General features: G+C 41.6%; 1 protein-coding gene across 1 annotated transcript in view; it reads left to right on the top strand.

Annotated features, from left to right (window-relative positions):
• Positions 1-2848: 2848 nt before the first annotated feature.
• The window catches only part of LOC306775304 (retinoic acid receptor gamma-like), a 33222-nt gene continuing 15222 nt past the window's right edge, over positions 2849-20848 (top strand). Inside the window, exons 1-2 of the mRNA XM_079265630.1 lie at positions 2849-2954; positions 13135-13495. Of these exons, the coding sequence (XP_079121756.1) occupies positions 13327-13495 (169 nt within the window). The 5' untranslated portion in view covers positions 2849-2954; positions 13135-13326. The remainder of the gene's footprint in view (positions 2955-13134; positions 13496-20848) is intronic.

Raw genomic sequence — 20848 nt, 5'->3', positions numbered from 1 at the left:
AATGTATGTGAGTGTGTGCACGTATCAACATGCATCCACATGTGCTTACTGCCCCATTGATTCACAGTCAGGAATATACAAATGCTTCTTTCGCACCAGATGTTATACCCTCCCCTCCTCTTTGCACATTTCACTGACACAGAAACACAAACGGGACTAACCTCTCACCTCTCTCGCCAACACTGTTGCTGAGAAGTGTGGCAGTGACACAGATGGTTGAAGCCTGTGATTGGACGGCCCCAAGTTTCATATGTGTGACCAAAGTGATTGAAAAAAAAATGCTGACAGCAGAATCATTTTTAAAAGTTTCCATTCAGTGACGTATGGTAATGTGCCGAGACAAAAACCTGTCTCATATTTGTACGTTTAGTCCCACACAGAATAAAATCCGTTCCAGATCATTCTTTTGTTCTGCTATTGAAAACACACACATTGTATCACAGCATACACTTCATTTATCCATCCCTCACTCACCATGTGGCTTCGATCTGTGGTTTCCATGTACGACAGGAACACATGAAGAGGTCAATTATATGTTGTCAAAAAAAACTGTGAGAAAATGCATTTAACACTTCATTGAGAATTAATTTTTTGTAAAACTCCCCATATTATTATATATCACAGCAAGATACTATGCAAAAAAACATAACTCTATATACTCTAGTCTGTTAAAAAAGCAGTTTTTAAATTATACAGTACTGGAACTGTTTAAAGCTTTTAGTGTACTTTTATAAAAGTCAGTAAAACCGTATGAATAAAAGGCATCTGTATCGTCTGGGTGGATTTAAATTGAATATAATATTTTTACAAAAGTTTCTTGCTACTTTCATTTTTAATTTTTGCCAGCCATCCATTTATTTCGACGTCCTGAAGTACAATTATTCACACAGATCTGCAGCAAACTTAAATCAATTCGGACAAACTGAATGAATCATTTACTGAAGTGTACAAACATGTCATTGTTACACAACGTTCAACTAAATATATGTCAAACTCAAAAAAACATTTATTTCGTGTTTTAATACCTTACTATCAAAGTGAAAGTGAAGAAAAGCTTTTTGTTTTGGACGGTTACCTAACAGTAGTAGGCGGACTTGCCATGAGGCAGTCAGACAGTAGCAGACAGGTTCATCTCTGACATGAAGAGGCAGGTAGCTCTGGCCCTCGGGGGCAGACTGGCCAGGTTTGATCTCATCACGGATCAAATGTATTGCCATTAAAGGCTTCCTCAGCAGAAAAGCGCCGGGTTGATTTGCTTAGGAAAATCCTGTAGGAGGAAAAGAGTCCACCTAAACTGATTTAAAGGTGCGGAGACTGCCGGGAGAATGGCCCTTTGTATTTCTCAGGCTAGGAAAGATGGAAAACAGCTCATGGTAGTTTGCATTTTGGAGATTTAATGAAGTCATCTAACATATATACCAGGCTCTGTACATCAACTAGGGGTGTAACGGTTCACAAAATTCACGGTTGGTTTGGGTACGATACAGTGGAGCCACGGTTCAGTACGTTTCGGTACAGTAGAAAACTAAATGTCATTACAACTAACATCATGAAGTTATTCTTTGACTTTGAACAATGATGGAACTAAACCTGAGTGACCCATCTTCTGGGGTGTCTTCTAAGCAACACATAAGCATAAAAAACAAAAGCTGCTCCTTAATGTTATGTAGTATTGTTACTTACATCTTGTAAAAGAGATTTTTAATCTCAATGGGACTACCTGGTTAAATAAAGGTTTTAAATTATTATTATTATTATTTTTATTTTTTATTTTTTTCAAACGTATTCTGTTCGTCATGCGTACCGAACCGTGAGCCTCGTACCGAACGGTTCAATACGAATACGCGTACCGTTACACCCCTAACATCAACATATCTATACTGGCGGATTTGTTTTGTACAGAACACTCTTCTTATTCGTAGCACTTCAAATGTGCAATGTGTTTACTATTAGTTGCAATTGATGTTACTGTAAACGAGTTTAATTTGTACAGTTGTTTTCTTGTTCTCACTCTGTACAGACTGACTCACTGTTTGCACGTTCTCCATTCATTTAGTTATATTTGGACATTTTGATGCTTAACGTTGCATTTACAGCTTCCACCGTCCTGAGTCATAAGCTTTCTGATGCTGAAAGTATTTCTTTCCCATCAGGGACATGTAGTCACAATAAAGTACTGAGTGGCCCTCGTTTGGCCCCAGGCCCCTGGACTCCCACATTAGCTGGCCACGGTCCCAAAGTCAAGGCATTATAAACATGGAGCGAAAGCCAAGGCCTGACACTGATATCCCCAAAGGTGTGCAGCCTTCTGCAGCATGTGTGTTTGTGTATGTCTGCGAGTTAATGACTGTTTCATCAGAGCGTGTGTGTGTGTGTGTGTGTGTCACTCTGCTGTGTGTGTAAGTGTCGGCCTATCTTTGGATGGTGAGCAGAGGAGGAACAAATTTAGAAATACAAAACAAACACTCGCATACTTGAAGTCCAACAAAAGAGCATTGACTGACAATACAGTGTAGAAGGAGTGGAGGTAAAGAGAGAGAAAGAGACTGAGACAAAGAGAGAGAGAGAGAGGGGGACTGGGGGAGAGAGGGGGGTGGGCAGCAAGTTGAAACCTAAGCTTTCTGGACCCTGTTTTCCCTTCCTTCGGGCATTCTGTGGCTGGTAAAAAATGTGCTGTATATTTGAAGTGTTGGATCACGTGACAAAGGCAGGGTTTGTGAATCAAAGTACACAATGATTTCAGGAGGACAGAGAGAGAGAGAGAGAGAGAGAGAGAGAGAGAGAGAGAGGAGAGAGGGTGTGTGTTAGCGAGAGAGAGAGAGAGAAGGGGAAAGGAGAGGGAGGCGGAATGCAACAGGCTGAGCTCTATCGTCGCAAACACAACTACCACGCTCCGTCTCAGCTAAAGCCTCACTAACCACCACGCTGTGTGCCGCGTTCACGTCACACTTCTGGTAAGTTTTGGTTTTCAATTCCATTTTTCAAGTTCTTTGTTTCCTTGAAACTTCTGTTGGCAGTGTGTGTGTGTGTGAGAAAAGAAGACATGTCAGAGCATGAGTGAGATGTGTGTGTGTTTCTCTTGTCTCTCTCTCTCTCTCTCGCTCTCTTTCGCTCTCTTTGTGTGTGTGTCTCTGGGACAGCAGATTGAGTGGAGAGATTGAGTTTCCTGAGGACAACTTTAATTGAGAACAGAGATTTCAAGCGAGCGGTAAATAAAGACAGACACAGCTAAGGAGGGGGAATGAAAGCTGATCAGGACCTGCATGTGCTACATGTGAGGAGATGAATGCTTGTGGAGAAGTGTGTGTGTGTGTGTGTGTCATTTGTTTTGCCCCGCTGAAGGATGCACATCAGTTTATTCCCAACCCGACAAACTGTTTTATACTGTTGCAATCTCGGTGTAGTCTTGTGTGCTACAGGTGAGCCCGATAATCCGTCTCAGGCCATTTTTCCAGCAGCAGACAAAGTGACTGCTTCAGCCTGCAGGCTCTCAGCCAACAGACTGGCTGTCAGACTTGATGGATCACTCCATCAACATCACAAATGGCTGAGTAGGTCTGGTGTACCTGAGTATGAACGCACTCTGCAGTCACTCATCCCCCCCCCCCCCCGAAGGTTATGTAAACAGGTTTCCATCCACACAATTACATAAGCGGGATGGAAACACTGAAATAGGGCTACTCCGGATATCACAAGACAAGTCTGCTGTGTGCCTAATCACTGCTGCCGCTGCTTTGCATTGTGTGTGTGTGTGTGTGTGTGTGTGTGTGTGTGTGTGAATACACGTACTGTCCCCCTTTTTACACAGTCTATTAATCCTTTCAAATAGCATCCTTTGTGCGCTATGTGCTGTATGAATACAGACACGTTGCATGATTGATGATTGTGATTAAGATGCTATTTATCTGCTAAGTGCTTCCTCCAGCTGATCCGAGCTGCCCTCGTCTGTCCGCTAACACCACACTGCTGAGCACGCCGCTCTACGCCATGCGCTCCAACGCGAGGCCCCGCTGCGAGAGCTATTGTAGCAAAGTCTTGACAAGTCTATTCCAGATTAATTTTCCTTAATGTCTGGAGGAATTCTCATCAGCACGTCCCCAGGGAGAGGTGGGCGAGTCTATAAGCGGGGGCATAAACAGCTGGGTGTAAACAATACATAGTATATGAGAGAGCACATTCTGGAGAGCAGTGTCAGACTCGCTAAATATAACTCTGTCACTTGGTCGTTTTCCCTGTCAGTGGATGTCCGCAGAGTGCCGGCTACTGAGGGAACTGTCCCTCTGATCCCAGGTCAGACTTTTTTTTCAGTTTTTAAAATGTAACATTTAGGGTGGATGCATCTGCTTTTGGTTAAGTCTTGTTTTTTTTCTTTGGTTTCCTCATTTGGAGAAGACATTTCTGGAAAAAGAATTGTGTGTGTGTGTGTGTGTTCATGGGTTTGGGTGTGCTGGATATAACTCCTTTAACTACATTGCGATCTCATCTTTGTTCTTCTACACTTTTCAAGACTGACAGCCCCTCAGGCTAAGGAGGCTGTCCGGCCCCGATTTCTCTTTCTCTCCGTCTCACTGACTTCTTTCTTCTTTATATCCTCAACATAAAAAAAAAAAACTCCATCTTTTCTGGTTGGTGTCAGCTGAGTTTGATTATGTACAGGGTTGTTCTCATGCTGGCTACACAGAAATGGAAACTTGGAACTTACAAAATGAAGAAGCGAGCTTTTGCTACTTGTTTTTAAGCGCAGAAGACGCAAATGTGTTCTTGTTCTGCAGAATTACATGTGGTCCACAGCTATTCAGAGAGCCATGCACCGGCAGTCTTTCGGCTATCCAATTGGCTACAGAAATTTGGAAGTCACATTCATTGTTGATTTCGCTGCAGTTTGTCTAAATTCAAGGCTGAATGTGTCTCAGTGTGTTTAATCATGGCCCGGGGCTTCTCTTCAGCACAGGCAAGTCCCTTCTAATCCGCTGCTGCGTGAAGGAACAGCAAGACACCGATTCTGAGTGTGTAATACATAGACGGTGGTGGGGGGGGGTTCAGGCAGTCTTTGCACACACTTTTCACTTTAATACTAAATGAAAAGCTGCCCACCAAATGCCTCAATTAGGCCTGACCCATGGCCCGGGCTGCTGAGCCTGGAGCGACAGGGGCTGACCCCGGCTCCGACCTGGAGACCTCCGGCAGCCCGCAGGTTTGGCTCCACATAATGACAACATTGTGTGTTTTATGAAGCATTACTTTTATCAACATCATCATCCCATTAGCACGGCTAACACAGCATGCACACTGTGTTATTCCAAGTATGTCGGACAGTTTGAATTTGTGCACAAGAGTAAAGCTGTACGTTAGTCGAGAGTGAAGTGACACTTTGTGGAGACTTTCAGATCATTCAATACTGAGGGGAGATGATTGCTGTAACTCCAATCTGTACTTTGGTGTCGTGCGAATGTCTTGATTATAAATTGTATCCATAAATTGAATCCATGTTAACAATATAAATAATTTGTATTTTTCTAGATGCTCCAAGACACATTACATAACAAAGTAAAACAATACAAAACAATAAACATGTATGTAATTAATGACCCTTCCTATTTGATCCTCCTTTCTTTTTTTTGATAATACTAAAATCGCAGTATGTCGTAGAAATATGCTGTTTAACTTAAACATGTAGTTTTACTGACTCAAAAAGTTACTTCTGCAAAAAGTTGTCAATTTTATTGATCGTCAATTTGAAAATGGAAACGTGGCGGATACAGCCCGAATTTCAAATACATTCAGCATAACGACTCTACTCTAACACTCTTTCCTGAGAACAGTGGTTGTGTCCATTAACATTTCTTCATGATGGAAATATCCCTCTTTTAGAAATATTGTAATTCTATTTTTAAAGATGTTTGTGGATTGAAGACTGAATTCTAAGAAAGTCGAGGTTTGGGTGTGAAGTTAAAGGAATAATTCAGCATGTTTTAGAACTAAGTTTATTGTCTTTCTTACTTAAAGTTAGATGAGATGATTGATACCACTCTCATGTTTGTATCCTGACTACAAAGCATAGCTTAGAATGAAAACCATAGACTATAAATAGGAAGTGGACGCATTCACCCATTGGTTTGTGAACTACGGTTTAGAAGCCTTGAGTTTGGTATTTTGGCCGGCGCCATCTTGGTTCTGTGGAATCAGAAGTGACATGAGAGGGTGCAACTAAGTACTTTTGTACACTGAACAAGACATAAAGTGTCACAAAATGTTGATGATTTGAATGTATTACGTTTAATTCTTCCCATCTAACTCTCGGTAAGAAAGCAAAATCATGTATTTCCCAACATGTGGAATTATTGCCTTTAGGTCGAGACGTCACTGGGACCAAACGGATTGTCAACATCGTCCCCTTCAAACTTCAAACATGGTTCTATTTAATAGCCTCTATAAACTCGGTGAGGTAGATCAGATCCTGTTTACTGGAAATCACTTTCATAAAATGAATGTCTGGCAATCATTCTGAAATATGTTTCTGAGTAAAAACACATGGAAAACAAATTCCAAATGTCGTTTTGAAGCCGAATACATACATCTGTGTACACATTCTTGACTAAGCTAAACAACATAATGGCTTAATTAAAATGGAAATAAGTGTTTGCCACAGCCAGAACCATTTTGCGGTAATAGGATGTCTGTCAGACACTGATGGTTTATGGCGCAGCAATATTTATATTCGTCAGAAGACATTTTCACATGTCAGTTTGACTTAAAATATAGTACGGTCATTTGTTGGAGAGTCTCATTATGTTGTTTGTGGGTGATGGTGCCTGTGTTTTTCCCCCTCTGTAATGGTTTCTGTGTGTCAGTATGTGCATTTTCTTCTCGGCGTGTTCAGCACACATCATCCCTGGCTGCATTCTCTCAGAATAAGTCAAATTTGATTGTGGTTTTACGGTTTAAAGCCAATTGTCTTTGCTGAAGTCATGTTTTTCCTTGCATTTGGCTGTTTCTTGGGTAGTTTTAAGCCTTCATATGCACTCAGACTTTTAGTTTACTCTGTGGCGTGATGTCATACGCAGAAACTCTGTGGGGTCAAATGCAGACATTGTGTTTTCCTTTCCTCGTGATTTCCTTCCCAATATCACTCTGTCTCCATAGATAGGTCTGCAAGCTGAGCAAAACCATGATCTTTTCATAGATTTCACAATGAAAGAGACAGAACAGCAGATAAGGAAAGCTCAGCTCATGTTCACAAAATAACAACGATAACAAAACCCACGAATTCAAAAAGAAAGTAAAAAATAAAGTCTTTAGCACTTTGCCATTGAATAGCTGCCTATTTTCCAGCTGACTCACACCGCTCTGGACCGAACCCACACACTGGAAGTGTGGAAACCGAAAGATGAGAAGAAAACAATTTTTAGACCTCTCTCAATATATCCAGTACTTCTTATGACGCATATATATTCACTACATTACGTTCAGTTTAGTCATGTGAAAAACTGTCTACACAAGTTCATGTTACTTTACTTTTATTGTATTTGTTTATATTTTTGCACTATTTTATGTCTTAGATTCAGATTAATCTTTCACTTGTGTGATTTTCTTTTATGTATATATTAATGAGCATTGCTGGAGTGTGCCTGAGTCCAGAGGAAACAACTGGTTCTCTGTAATTGTTGTGCACATGACAAGACTAAAGAACTTAAATTGACTTTTCAGTTCATGTGTCTTGTTCTCAGTCCAAAAGATCAGCGTGTTTATTATCAGACAAACTGTTTTTTTTGTTCACACTCTCACCAGAGTGAACCCACTTTAAGGACGCGAAGAAAACCGTCCTCAACATAATCCATTTGATGCGCCGACACTGAGGCTACACATGATCATACGCAATAAAGGACATCGTGTGATGAATTTATTAGCTTTTTTATTACTAGTTTGGAGTAATTCAAATGACACTGTTTAAATGTAATGGAAACATTCACAGTGCTAACATATTTCCCCATTGTACACATGATGCTTTGCCATAAAAATACAATGTTGACCATGCATAGTTCAAATAAAGAACTGGTGATACACTCATGAATAATAGAGATCTATTTTTGTACAGTTAGAACATTAAGCTCACTAAAGTCAAGATGATCACCTTTACATCAAGAACTGTTTGTTTTACTGATAATCTACCAGACACCTCAATGTTTATTGACTCTCAGATTCAGTTTACAACACATCTTATAACTTTACAGGAGGGAAAGAGGCAAAAAGGACCAGAAGGGGCATCCACCAATGACCAACCTCTCCAAATACTTTAGACCGATTCAAATTCATTCCCTCCATACAACGCTGGTCCTACAAGGAGAGTTTGCTTTGAAGTGTCAGTAATAATGAGAGCACGAAACCTGTCTATGTGCCATTGATTGGATTTCATGACTGAGACAAAAAGAAGGAAACTTTACTCTAAGAAGAGGGACTGTTTAAAGAGTAAATGATCGTCAAAACAGGCTGATGCATGCTGACATGCAATACATTGAACACTAGCAATGCAGCTGTTTAGTTGCTGCCACTTTGAAGCCTGTCCAAACAGTAAGAACAGGGCAGGAAACTATAGGGGCTATTCGTCCTTTCAGATGGATACTGTTACGTGGTCGATATAATAACTGGTTTATATGCTGGGCAATTGACCAAGCAAACTTTTTAAACTTGACTCTGCACTGCTGGGAATTATATGACTACTTGCTTTTCCATAATAAAAATAAAAGATTTTTATGCAGAACTGTCCCTAGACATAGGCGGTAGAGGTGAATTCTAGGAGCGCCATCCATCCATCGTGGCGCCCCAAATGAGGGATGAAAACAATTTTAAAAATTCCGAAGTATTACAAAAAAGCCCCCAACATAACTATGAAGCACATCATATACGCCCTATGGGGCCCACAGCATCACACTAATAGCTTACACCACATTTTTAATTTTGAGAAATGATCTGCGTAGCTGCATCCCAAAGACATAAAGTACATTTTCTGTGCGAGTGTATGAGCACAATGATTGGTGGTGGAGCTGGCTGCGATACAAGGGGGAACCAGCTTAAACCTTGCCTATAGGGCACCGAATAGCTCAGGGTCGGCTCCGTTTTTTAATGAAAACTACCTAAGGCAAATGTTCAAGTGCCGCTTGCCTGCAGAAGAAAGCGGTTGCAGTGTCACCTTTCATAGACGATTGTCGCCCACAGATGCATGCAGGGGCTGCGAGGATGCTGTTTGCTTTGATTAGTTAAACATGTCAAAGTGAGCGAAAATAAATGGTATCATGCGCTTACTCGTTGCAAATTTAGTGAGGTGGGCTCCTAACACTCTCTGGACACGTCGTTTTCACATGTCAATGACAACCAGCTTAGTGTGGACAGACTCTCAGTACTGACTTTCCGTGTGTGTGGTGTCATAACTATAGAATAGAATAGAAATAGAATAGAATAGAAAAGTACTTTATTCATCCCCAAGGGGAAATTTGTCTGTGGCAGCAGCAAACAGGGTTACACAATAAAATAAAATATTGGGTATGGAAAATGCACACTACATACAATATAATACAATAACTGAGCAGGACCTATTCAATTTAAGAAACAAAGTAATACAAATGCACAGTATATACACTGAATAGAATTGTATTAAGTCAACTAAGTAGGAAAAATAAAAATAAACAGAACAGTCTTGCACAAGATCACCAACAGCAGCAACAACAGTGTGTCAGTGTTACAGTCTTGTGTTTGACTTGGCCAGAGGTGATTTATTATACAGTGATATGGCAGTGGGCAGGAATGTTCTCCTGTATCTGTATCTATAACCTCAACCATACAGTTTTGTCACAATTACACCCAGGGTAACCGTGTCCAGATGATTCTGCTAATAAGCACTTAAAACATGTTATTGGAAAAAAAAAATTGTCATTTCAAAGATATTTACAACTTCTGAACACAATGAGGTCGCTCCCGGAAGCGTAGTTTGATGGAAGTTATGTGAAAACAAAGTTGACAGTACGAGGTGGAAATCCCCAACGTTTTTACACTAAAGCTGTTTTTAATCCCCATAGTCTGGGAAAGGGAGCATCGTGTGTGTGTGTGTGTGTGTGTGTGTGTGTGAGTGTGTGTGTGTGTGTGTGTGTGTGTGAATGCCTGTGTGTGTGTGTGTGTGTGTGTGTGTGTGTGTGTGTGTGTGTGTGTGTGTGTGTGTGTGTGTGTGTGTGTGTGTGTGTGTGTGTGTGTGTGTGTGTGTGTGTGTGTGTGTGTGTGTGTGTGTGTGTGTGTGTGTGTGTGTGTGTCAGCAGGACCAGGTGACCCAGTCTGACCTGACCCAGCCAGGTCTCATAAAAGCAGCATTGAGGCCTGGAGGCCCGGAGACACAGCACTGCGTTTGTTGCCCTACCCAAGGTGTATTCCCCCTGGAGGGGGCGGGTGGAGAGGTGTTACTCATTAGAGAGAAAGAAACCATTCCTTGGCTTGGGCACACGTTATTTCATAGTTTATTAGTGGAAATAAAACCGTGGCGTAAATCTAATGTATGTTTTTTTGCAACTGCTCGGCCTGTTTTTTCTGCCTCCTCCCGTGCTGCTTTACCACAGTCCGCTCTTTCTCTAATTAATCTAGTTACCAGTATGGCTCTAATTAATAGGCCTCTGTTCACTTCTTACACATGGCCTGCCAGATGCTTGAAACTCCCTCCCTTTCTTTTCCTCTGTTTCCCTCTATCATTTTCCATCCTTTTTTCAGCCTTCAACACTTTTTCCCCCTCATCTCGATCCTTTTACATCTGGCTTCCATACTGGTGATTTCAGTCTTTGAATTTAAATTGGTTAAAGAGTCAACTTAAAGTCTTTTTTCAAGTCGAAATACTCAAAAGCTACATCTGTGGAGGGATCCTCGTCCTGTACTTACTGCTTGTTTTTTCTCGGTCAATTGCACCTTTAGCTGTAGCATGTGTGAACGCAGTGTGTTCTCCACTGATTGCTCGCCCATGAACATGATTAAAGTCACAGAACATCTGTGTATCTTCACTTCTGCAGCCTGCATGCCCGTGCTTGTATGTTTCTGTGTTCTGCTTTTAGATGTGCATGCTTATGTTTTGCAGAATGTGACCATTCCACACCATGTATGTAATCACTTTTCTTAATCACTACACACTTTGTCCAACCTGTGTTTGACATTTTCTGATCTTCAAACACAAAAGTTCTTTGTGAAAATAGTCGCCGGGACTCTCCCTAACTGGCCTTTGCAGTGAAGAAAAACCGCCGCAGAGCCAAGCAGTTACAGAACAAATGTCAATATGCGAAATGGGACTTTAAAAACAACACTCGCTGCGCTGACTTTGTGGCTTTGTATGTGAATGTGTAATGTGTGTGTGTGGGAAGAAATAGATGCTGCAACAACAGGATGTAGAAGAACTGTACTCTAATAGTAGCAGCACAGATGCCTGATGATTAGCCTATTATTTTGTCCACCCCATTTATATCAGTGAGGGCTGACGAACTATGAGAACATTAATGTAAATGTGTGAATTATCGAGATTAACTGGGACCTTGTCCTGGAAAGACATGTTACTGTAAAATTGACATGTGATTTTTATTATTATTATTTCCACCAGGAGAGAGAGAGTGTGTGTGTGTGTGCGTGTGCGTGTGCGTGTGTGCGCGCCTGTCTGTCTGTCTGTCTGTCTGTCTGTCTGTCTGTCTGTCTGTCTGTCTGTCTGTCCATGGCTAATCTGGCATACTGTTGGACCCATCTGTCTGTGGTTTTTTCTGCTCATGACTGTATGGTTAAGCACCTCTCGTGGTTGCAGTGATTCACACTCAACACACAAACATATTTTATTGTTTTATACCGTCATTGACTGCTGATTCCTGACTATTGTGAACTGGTGAAGCCAGTGCAGACAACTGCACAGATTTAAATGAGAGCGCATCTGTTGCGTGAGACCAGCAAATGAAAAACGCGTCTAATGTGTTTGCTGTGTAGGCAATTTGTAGTTTGTATTCGTTGGAAGAAAACATTCCAGTTGTGGTCGTTGCAGACACACCTGGCGGGGAGGAGAGCACTTCTAGATAAATTCTGTGAGTGTGGTGTGACCATTTGTGTCTGTGTATGTTTGCATGTCTCTGTCCTGTAAGAGGGCTCTGCTGCTGCCGGTGTCTTTACCGCCACATGTGGAGTATGGGGCATCCCTTTGCATCTATATATACACGTATATATATATATATATACTACAGTGTATAGATACAGTATATATGTTTACTATAGTTTTATTTCTGCTCCTTAGTAGTCTGTCAGCACAATCGAGAGACAGGGACAGGGGTTTGCTATTTTAAAGGACAGATTGTTCCTCTCAATTTGTATTTTTTCACGATGTATTTTGACTGAATCTGTGTATTCTTTTTAGTAGTTCAACGGGGGACATTTGTAAATTCATCATTCCCTCCGTCTGTGTCTCAACCACCCTGCGTGTTTGATTCCCATGCCGAAGCAGGCCCAAAACAACAAGACATTCTTTTGCCGAGCTGTATTTACCACACGGCTCCACCACAGAGAGTTAAGCTCCACCCACTCATGAAATCACTGAAGGGCACGAGAGAGTTATGAAAGATGGGCGAGCCGCCCTCTTTTAACCTATTGACACACGATGTGAGTCAGAAAAGGTGAGACATGGTGATCACCACAAACCTCCAGCGGTTTCTGTGCTTCAGAGGGCACAGCGGTGTGGGGCTCAGTGAGAACGAGTAGGTCATGTGTGTCTGTTGTGGTAAAGGGTTAATTGTGCCCATGTCGTGGCTGGCTGTTCTCAAGTCGGCTGGCAGAGGGAACAGAGAGACCCTTTATAATCCAGTTCTGCTGATTGAAATCATATGGCGTTGCCTGAAATCATTGCACTACTTTGAAGACGGACAAAAAGCATGAGAGAAGTTTCTTCAGCACTCTCTTTTTGCTCTTTGTCTTCCATGGTTTTATTCCTCGTCTGGAGTTTGCTTTTGATTGTATTGGCTACTGTTTTTTTTGTTTGAATTGTTGAATTGATTTGACATTAGGTGAGTTGTTAAGCCATATGCTCTATGTGTTTGACTTCATAGTTCCAGTATCTAAACCCTTCTCTTCCCTCCTTTTCTACAGAGTCTGGACCTGGTCAGGTCCTCGTCTGTTTCCCTGTTTCAGCAGCGTCCCTCTCGCAGCTGAGAGGGGCTGAATGGCAGCAGGCCACTTCAAATTCAACGCAGGCCCCTGACGAAGCAGACGCAGGGAGACGAAAGAATCAGAAAGTCAATCGGAGAAACGTCACCCGAACCACCAGCGGCACTTTTCACGATGGCAACCAACAGGGAGCACCAAGTGCGTCACATGACCGGCTTCCCCCGAGCTATGTACCCGTTCACCTTTAACTCCATGCGTAGCCACTCCCCCTTTGACCTGCTGGCCAGTAGCCACCTTTTCGGCCGGTTTGGGACAGACCTTCCCAAAGAGATGGCTGCATTGTGTAAGTAATACAAAATAATGTACAAATCATTTACACAACTTACAAAAAAACAACTCTGCAGATTTGTTATACATCACTGTAACAGAGCGTAGTGCCTTAAAAAGATGTACATCTTAAGAAGTGTCATTGCAAATCACTTGACCTAAATGAAAGCTTAATTCAGAAAGGCAAGAAATCCTGATCCCACCCACTAACACATGACAAGATAGTGTGCTAGATCTCTGTTTCGTGTGAAGCAGTTGAGACTCGCCACAATTTTTGTCTTCAGGGTCTATTTGAGGCTGTAATCAGGCTTTAAATCATGCATTGAGGAGAGGATAGATTAGAAGAGAAGAGTTTTTCCATGTGGTAAACCAGGCGGAGAGCAGAGAGGGCAGGCTGGAAAACCCGCAAACATAGCATGGTCCCTTGGGTAAGTTGGCGCTTTAGATAGATAGATAGATAGATAGATAGATAGATAGATAGATAGATAGATAGATAGATAGATAGATAGATAGATAGATAGATAGATAGATAGATAGATAGATAGATAGATAGATAGATAGATAGATAGATAGATAGATAGATAGATAGATAGATAGATAGATAGATAGATAGATAGATAGATAGATAGATAGATAGATAGATAGATAGATAGATAGATAGATAGATAGATAGATATGTACTTTATTCATCCCCGGGGGGAAATTTGTATGTTACAGCAGCAAGACACACCAAAAAGCAAAGTAACAGAGTAACCAAAATATTAAGTATTAAAAAATGCACAATATATACAATAGAATAACAGAGTATGGCAAATTAAATATCAGAATATATAAGATAAAACAAAAATGCACAGTATATACAATGAAATAGAGTAGTGTTAAATTATCTGCCTCTGTGTAAAACAGTGAAAAACAGTTGTGCAAAAATTCAAAATCAACCCCAGCAAACAACAGTGTAGCAGTGTGTAGTTATGTGGAGGATGATCTGGCCAGAGCTGTTTTATTGTAAAGTCTTATTGCAGTGGGCAGGAATGTTCTCCTGTATCTTTCCTTGTGACAGCGGAGCTTTCCATAAAATCTAAATGTTTTATCTCATCATTAGTACAGAGAAACGTAGATTTCCTCAGAAGAAGGATGGGGCTTTTGGCAGATGAGAGAGTTTCTCAATTCAGCCTCCAAAAGCAGTGCGTTTGGATAGAGACCATTTGAGTCACAGGGGGCACTATTGCACTTCACAGAGACTAAGCAAGACCTCAGAGACATGGTGTACTGTGAAAAGGAATTTGATTCGAGGACTGAATTACTTACTTTATTTTTTTACTGGCTCTCATGTACTACAATTTCCTTCAAAATTAACTTCTGTTATATTACTCAGACATTACAGCACCAAAGCACTGTTTTATTGAGTCTGCATTATAACTAAACTGTAATTCCTTGCACTCCACACTGTTATTTCCCTGTAATGCTTGTGCAATTCATCATGCATCATCATACATTTGTCATATTTTTTCAGTTCATCTTAGATGTTGAGATTTTTTTTGACTCCCTGGACAGATACAGGTACCTGTAGCTTAAACCCATTAGTGTGTGAATGCTACTATCGTCAGTTTAATCTAGGTCTCTACATTTGACTTCTGCAGGTATGTTGAAGAAATGTCCAAAATGATCTTGTATCCATATCAATGTCCTGTAGACTGTGTAGTGTTCAGACCAAACACTGTCAGTGTGTGTGTGTGTGTGTGTGTGTGTGTGTGTGTGTGTGTGTGTGTGTGTGTGTGTGTGTCATTGTGTGCACACAGATAATGTGTTCAGTGAGCGGCTGATATCTGTTTATCTGGAGACTCAGGCCCTATACGACCAGGCTTGTAGAACTCACAATGTCATTACATCTTTGACATGTTGCCTCTGGGACTGTTATACAAATACAGACAGAAAGATATGAGGGGCCGGGCCGCGTTATGTTCAGTCAGGGTCGTTACAGGTGGTCTAATGTGACAAAACAAAATGCCCAGAAGACCTGTCGGGTATATGCAGAATATCTAAATCAATCACAGTTATCTACGTTATTTCAACTTGTGACAGTTGTCACTCGAGGCAAACAAGAACGAAATAGTATTGTGATAAAACCACATTTGGTTTCTTAAGCTTGTAGCAATGAGACCACAAAGTAACATGCGTTAAGTAATCCTGAATCCAACTTCAGTTAGCAGTTGAACTGTGCAACGTCTCGCTCTGTCTTCTTTGTTGGTTTTCTTTGCCTTCATTTACATATATTTGGTAATGTTGGGCGTGTGGTGAAGTAAGACAGGTGAGGCTTGTATGCGTGTACTGCCGTTTGATGGAAAGATAGAAAAGTGGGTAAGAAAAATGAAGCAGGCTGATAACATCAACAGCTAATTTGTGGCATTTCAACGTTGTCAAAATAGATTAAAGGTGCAGTAACTTTTAAAGTCAGATTAATTGACCCATAGTGCACATTTATAACACTGAAAATCAACACCAGTGATTCAACAATTACTTTTCCAGATAATGAGATTCCGCACTTAAACGTGTTCATCCTTTATCCCCAAAAAATGAAATTACAAATAAGAGTAATGTCCTTATTACAGGATTTTTGCATCAGATGAAATGTTTTTTCTTCTTCACGACATTAGATTTTGTTCCAGGACTGTAGATAATTGTATTCAATAAGGAGTTATTGAAGAGTGGAAAGGTCTCCACCCTAGCTAGCAATCTAGCTGACAGGTAACTAGTCTTGTCAAAGCAGGACTTTCCTGTGCCAAAGAATATCAAAGGCCTACAGAGCTTTCTGGGAATGGCTGGCTGGGATCGTCGCTTTGTTCCCGGCTTCTCATAAATAGCAGAGCCTCTCAATGCATTGAAAAAGAAAGGGACCAAATCCATCTGGATGTCAGCCTGTCAAGCTGCTTTTAAGACCTTGAAACAGCATCTTGCTTCACTACCAACGGGATTGGGAGGAGAGTAGGTCACTGCTTTCACCTTTAGTCCAAAATGTGTGGCATTATTCGCCTGAGGACGGACTGAACCTTCTGAGACTGCTAGCGGGGAATCGCTCGCACTCTTGAATCTTGCTCATGATGTTTATCCATCAGTTAGTTTTTAGGAAATCATTTTTACTAATATTGCAAATAATGAGCCTATTCTAGAATAAATTACATGTCTCTCATTGGTGCAAAGTGTTCTTGAATTTTACAAAATGAATTTTGAGGTTTAAGTTGGATTGGCCAATGAATTCAAACCAGGTCCTAATCAGTGTGAGTAGAAGACTTGACTTTGTTCACCAATGAAATGAAAGTCACAACATCCCTGGATGTAAAATCAGCGGATATAAACATCAAAAGCTCTCTGCTGTGTATTCAATCATACAGTAAATCCTCTCCTCTTTTTCTAATAGCAGCGGGAAAAGGGAATTGGTATCTGAGCACACAAATAACTCTTTTGGGTTAAAGCTCTCTGCCTTGTGCTTCCTGGACTTAGTTTAAATACATGATAATATCTTTGGATTTTAAGTAAATATTTTTCAAAATGTCTTTTTTTTCATGGCATTAAGATTAAAATTCTGTTAACATCAAAATTCTAGGTTAGTTGTGAAAAGGAAGAAAAATTTTGCTGATCACGAGGAAAAGAAGTGTATTTTTCCACAATGAACACAATGTCCTTTTGTAATTTCTGTACTAGTCACATCTTGTTCTTTGTAATGTTTTGAGTGTGTGTGTGTGTGTGTGTGTGTGTGTGTGTGTGTGTGTGTGTGTGTGTGTGTGTGTGTGTGTGTGTGTGTGTGTGTGTGTGTGTGTGTGTGTGTGTGTGTGTGTGTGTGTGTGATATTAGTAACTTGAACCTAAAGGCAGAGAGCGAGGCTTGTGTGTTTTTCTTTGTGTCTTTCATCACAGGCACTCTGTTTAAGCACATACACACATAATTGCCCGTGCGTCCGAACACACACACACACACACACACACACACACACACACACACACACACACACACACACTGTAGGCTGCACATTCCAACACCCATGAATATCACAAACCAGCAGTCTTGCACTCCTTGCCTCACATTTGTGACTGTATTTGTGCGCTTGCTGATGACCGCAGTGAGACTTTGTGCAAATATCTGCGGCCGAGCCGGCGGAGTTGCTGGTGGAGACAGAGAGAGAGGGAGAGAGAGGAGGCCATTGTTCAGCTCTGTGTGTTTGTGTCAGACATGACGACAGGATGAACAGCTAAAAGAACCTGATTGTGAATAGTTGTAATATGACTCGCTCCGCTTACCAATTGTGTGTATGTGTGTGAGAAAATTAGAGATCTGCAATTTGCGCAACTAAAATAAACTAAAGTTTATGTATCCTTAAAAGTGAAAGAAAGTGACTTTTTCTTTCTTCCTCACATTCACCCTGCATTTGTATGTCCCTTTCCTCAAAGCAGCAGCAGGGGGCATGGTGCTGTGAGGCGGGTAATTGTCTCAAGGTGTGGGGAGAGCTCAGCAGGCTCATACGGTGCTGCTCTGCTCCCTGCAGTGTGTCATTGTGTTTTGGTGTGCCGCCCGGCCATGGTGGTGACAGACAGGTAGAAACTCCACCAGGAAGGGGGGGGGGGGGGGGGTTACTCGAAAGATGAATTAAAAAAAAAATGTAAGTAAAAAAACAGCAGACTGGCTGGGTGCATGCTGTTATTCTCCAAATATTAATGGAAAAAATCTAAAGAAATGGATTCAGGGGGATTGGCATAAATATAAACAAAACTCACAAACAACAGTTGAAAAACAAAGAAAATAGAGAATTGTAACACACAAGGGTGATATGAAGCATAGGCAGCCACAGGCAGGACAGTGTGTGTGTGTGTGTGTGTGTGTGTGTGAGTGCGTGTGTGTGTGTGTGTGTGTGTGTGTGGAGGGGGGTGTTAAAGCCCCAGTGGGGGTTTCTTCCAGAGTTCATCCCTCTTGAACGAGGGGAGGAAAGGGAGGAGGAGAGGGAGGTGGGTGAGGCTGTCTCGTATACAAACTATCCAGACACCGGGCCGGTGTGGTTCGCCTGCAGCAGAGTCCCACTTCAGTGTGGCTGAACTATCCAATGAGCTCCGGGAGGGAAGATAACTGAATCTATTTTGAACTGAATTCAAGGAATTGAATTAGATATCCGCACATGCCAAGACCAAATGTAAAGAGAAAGAGAATAAATGAAACTGCAATAGTGAGACATGTGGATGAATGACGGTTGAGAAAGACAAAGAAGGAATGCTGTGTGGAGTGAAACAGATCAGACTTTCATCTTAAAATTCAGCTCAAATAATAGGTCATCATTTTCATCCCAAATTGCAGAAATGTTAGATATGCATGAATGGACAATTAGGCGGTCTGTCCACATTGCTGCAGACTCTTCTAAATTGTTTTTGAATGTACATTTTTTTCATAGAATTTTATTCATGTTCATTCCCTGCAATTTTCTCTTCTTTTTCTCCTCTGTAACACTTTATTTTATAGGTCTGCAAATTCCTGATGACTTCCTATTAACTTCTTATGACGTTTGTGTCTTCTTTATTAAATCAACAGCTGCTCACAACGCAACACAACTAAAATCTAATAATAGACTCAGAAATGTCCCTTTATTTTCCAAACAAGGAGCACCAAATTCCATTCAATTAAATGATCAGGGAATAATAAAAACGTAAATGAAAGCATTATCGTTTCTTTTTTGTTTTAGTCGATGGTTTTCTTTTTTCAGTTTCTTTTTTGTCAAAAAATAAGCTTATGGGAATAATTATGAATATAAACTAGTGACCAGCATGTAAATCACACCCATCTTTGAACTCTGCCTTCATTTCCTTAATAACACACCTGTAAAGTTTCATGACTGCATCTTATTGTAGTGACGCTATCGTGGTGACAAAATCTGTCCACAGACAGACATGTAAATGCCATGATGGCACACACACACACACACACACACACACACACACAGACTCACAAGGTGAAAACAATACCACACTGTTGCAGATGGTTATCGTTAAAATGCAACACAATACTCAAGTAATATGCTTTTAATTTGGGGGACATTTGGGGTTAGCTGATCGTGTGTGAGCAGGTGTGTTGTGTTTCTGTGGCCACTTTAATCCTACTGTACTGTACCGAAACCACAGGAAGGTATCTATTTACAGGGAAAGTTGGATAAATTAGTAAATGACACTCTCCCTAATTGTCCTCTCTGAGCCCCCTTCGTACTCTCTCTGAACAGACTTTGTGAGGTGGGAGTTTGTTGCTGCGGGTGGTGGAGCTGTACTGTTTAGAAGAGAGGCAATGCTCCCTGCTGTGGTGAAACAAAAAGGGAATTAATACAGGAAAAGAAAGAAGAAAGAGTCAAGGGAGGAGGAAGGGGAGGTGAGGAGTGTTTGTTTTCATTTGCAAAATATGAAACATGAAAAGGCGATTTGGAAAACTTGAAGGCGAAAAGGGGGAAGGAGAGAAGCGTTGATGCACGACCAATCAGAAAGCAGGTACACACCCCCTCTTGCACGCGCCCCTCCCTCTTCTTCTTTCTGTGCTGGGAGAGCATGCGGATAGTTGGTTGAGTCTGTGGTGGAGTGTGAGAGGCCCAAAGAGCCCGCGAGAGGGGAGATGAGATCAGTTGGAGAAGTCAAAACAGGCAGGCAGGCAAGCAAGTGATCTGGGAACAGAGAGGGGAAAAGAAGTTTGGGTTGTAGAGCAGAAATAAGGCCGGAGAGAAGGATTGTGTCCATCCAGAGGACTACGTTTGGAAGAGACAGGACAGGACAGGACAGGCATTCAGGGGGCAACAAGAGGCAGAAAGACAGGGAACACCTGGACCAGCAGGGCATTGAGTTACTTTCAGTCACAGGAAGCCTTTTCTCAGTTTTTACGGTCACTTTCTCACAGCTTGGCTGCAGAACAAACAGCTGCTAGCTGTGTGTGCTGTGATTTGAGAGGAGCATGTTTGACTGTATGGAGGCTCTGGGGCTTGCCCCGCGGCCCCTCTTTGATGTGTCCGGACAAGGATCATGCATGCTCGGCAAGGCAACCCCTTACTTCTCCGGCCTGGACCCCTTCGCCTGGGCCGGGACTGGCAGCATTCAGTGTGAGTACTCCATCCTGTCCATCAGACTGGAACAGAGCAGCTGTGTGTGTGTGTGTGTGTTCTTATCAGAGTCCTGGTTTTGTTATCATAGAGCTCTCTCCACAGGAAGAGTCGGATTCCTTTCGATTCTATGTACCCATTCTCACCCTGCTTTTTGTTTGTTTATGCGCTTAGTGTGCTTTGTGAGAGTGAGTGAGTGAGTTGGGGAGTGCATATTTATACATCATCGTGTTTGTTTTCTTTATGAATGACTTCACATGA

This window comes from Melanostigma gelatinosum (genome assembly GCF_949748355.1).
Source record: "Melanostigma gelatinosum genome assembly, chromosome: 3".
NCBI classification, from domain to species: Eukaryota; Metazoa; Chordata; class Actinopteri; order Perciformes; family Zoarcidae; genus Melanostigma; species Melanostigma gelatinosum.
Note: the sequence above shows the minus strand (reverse complement) of the source record. Positions and strands in the feature narration are given on the sequence as shown.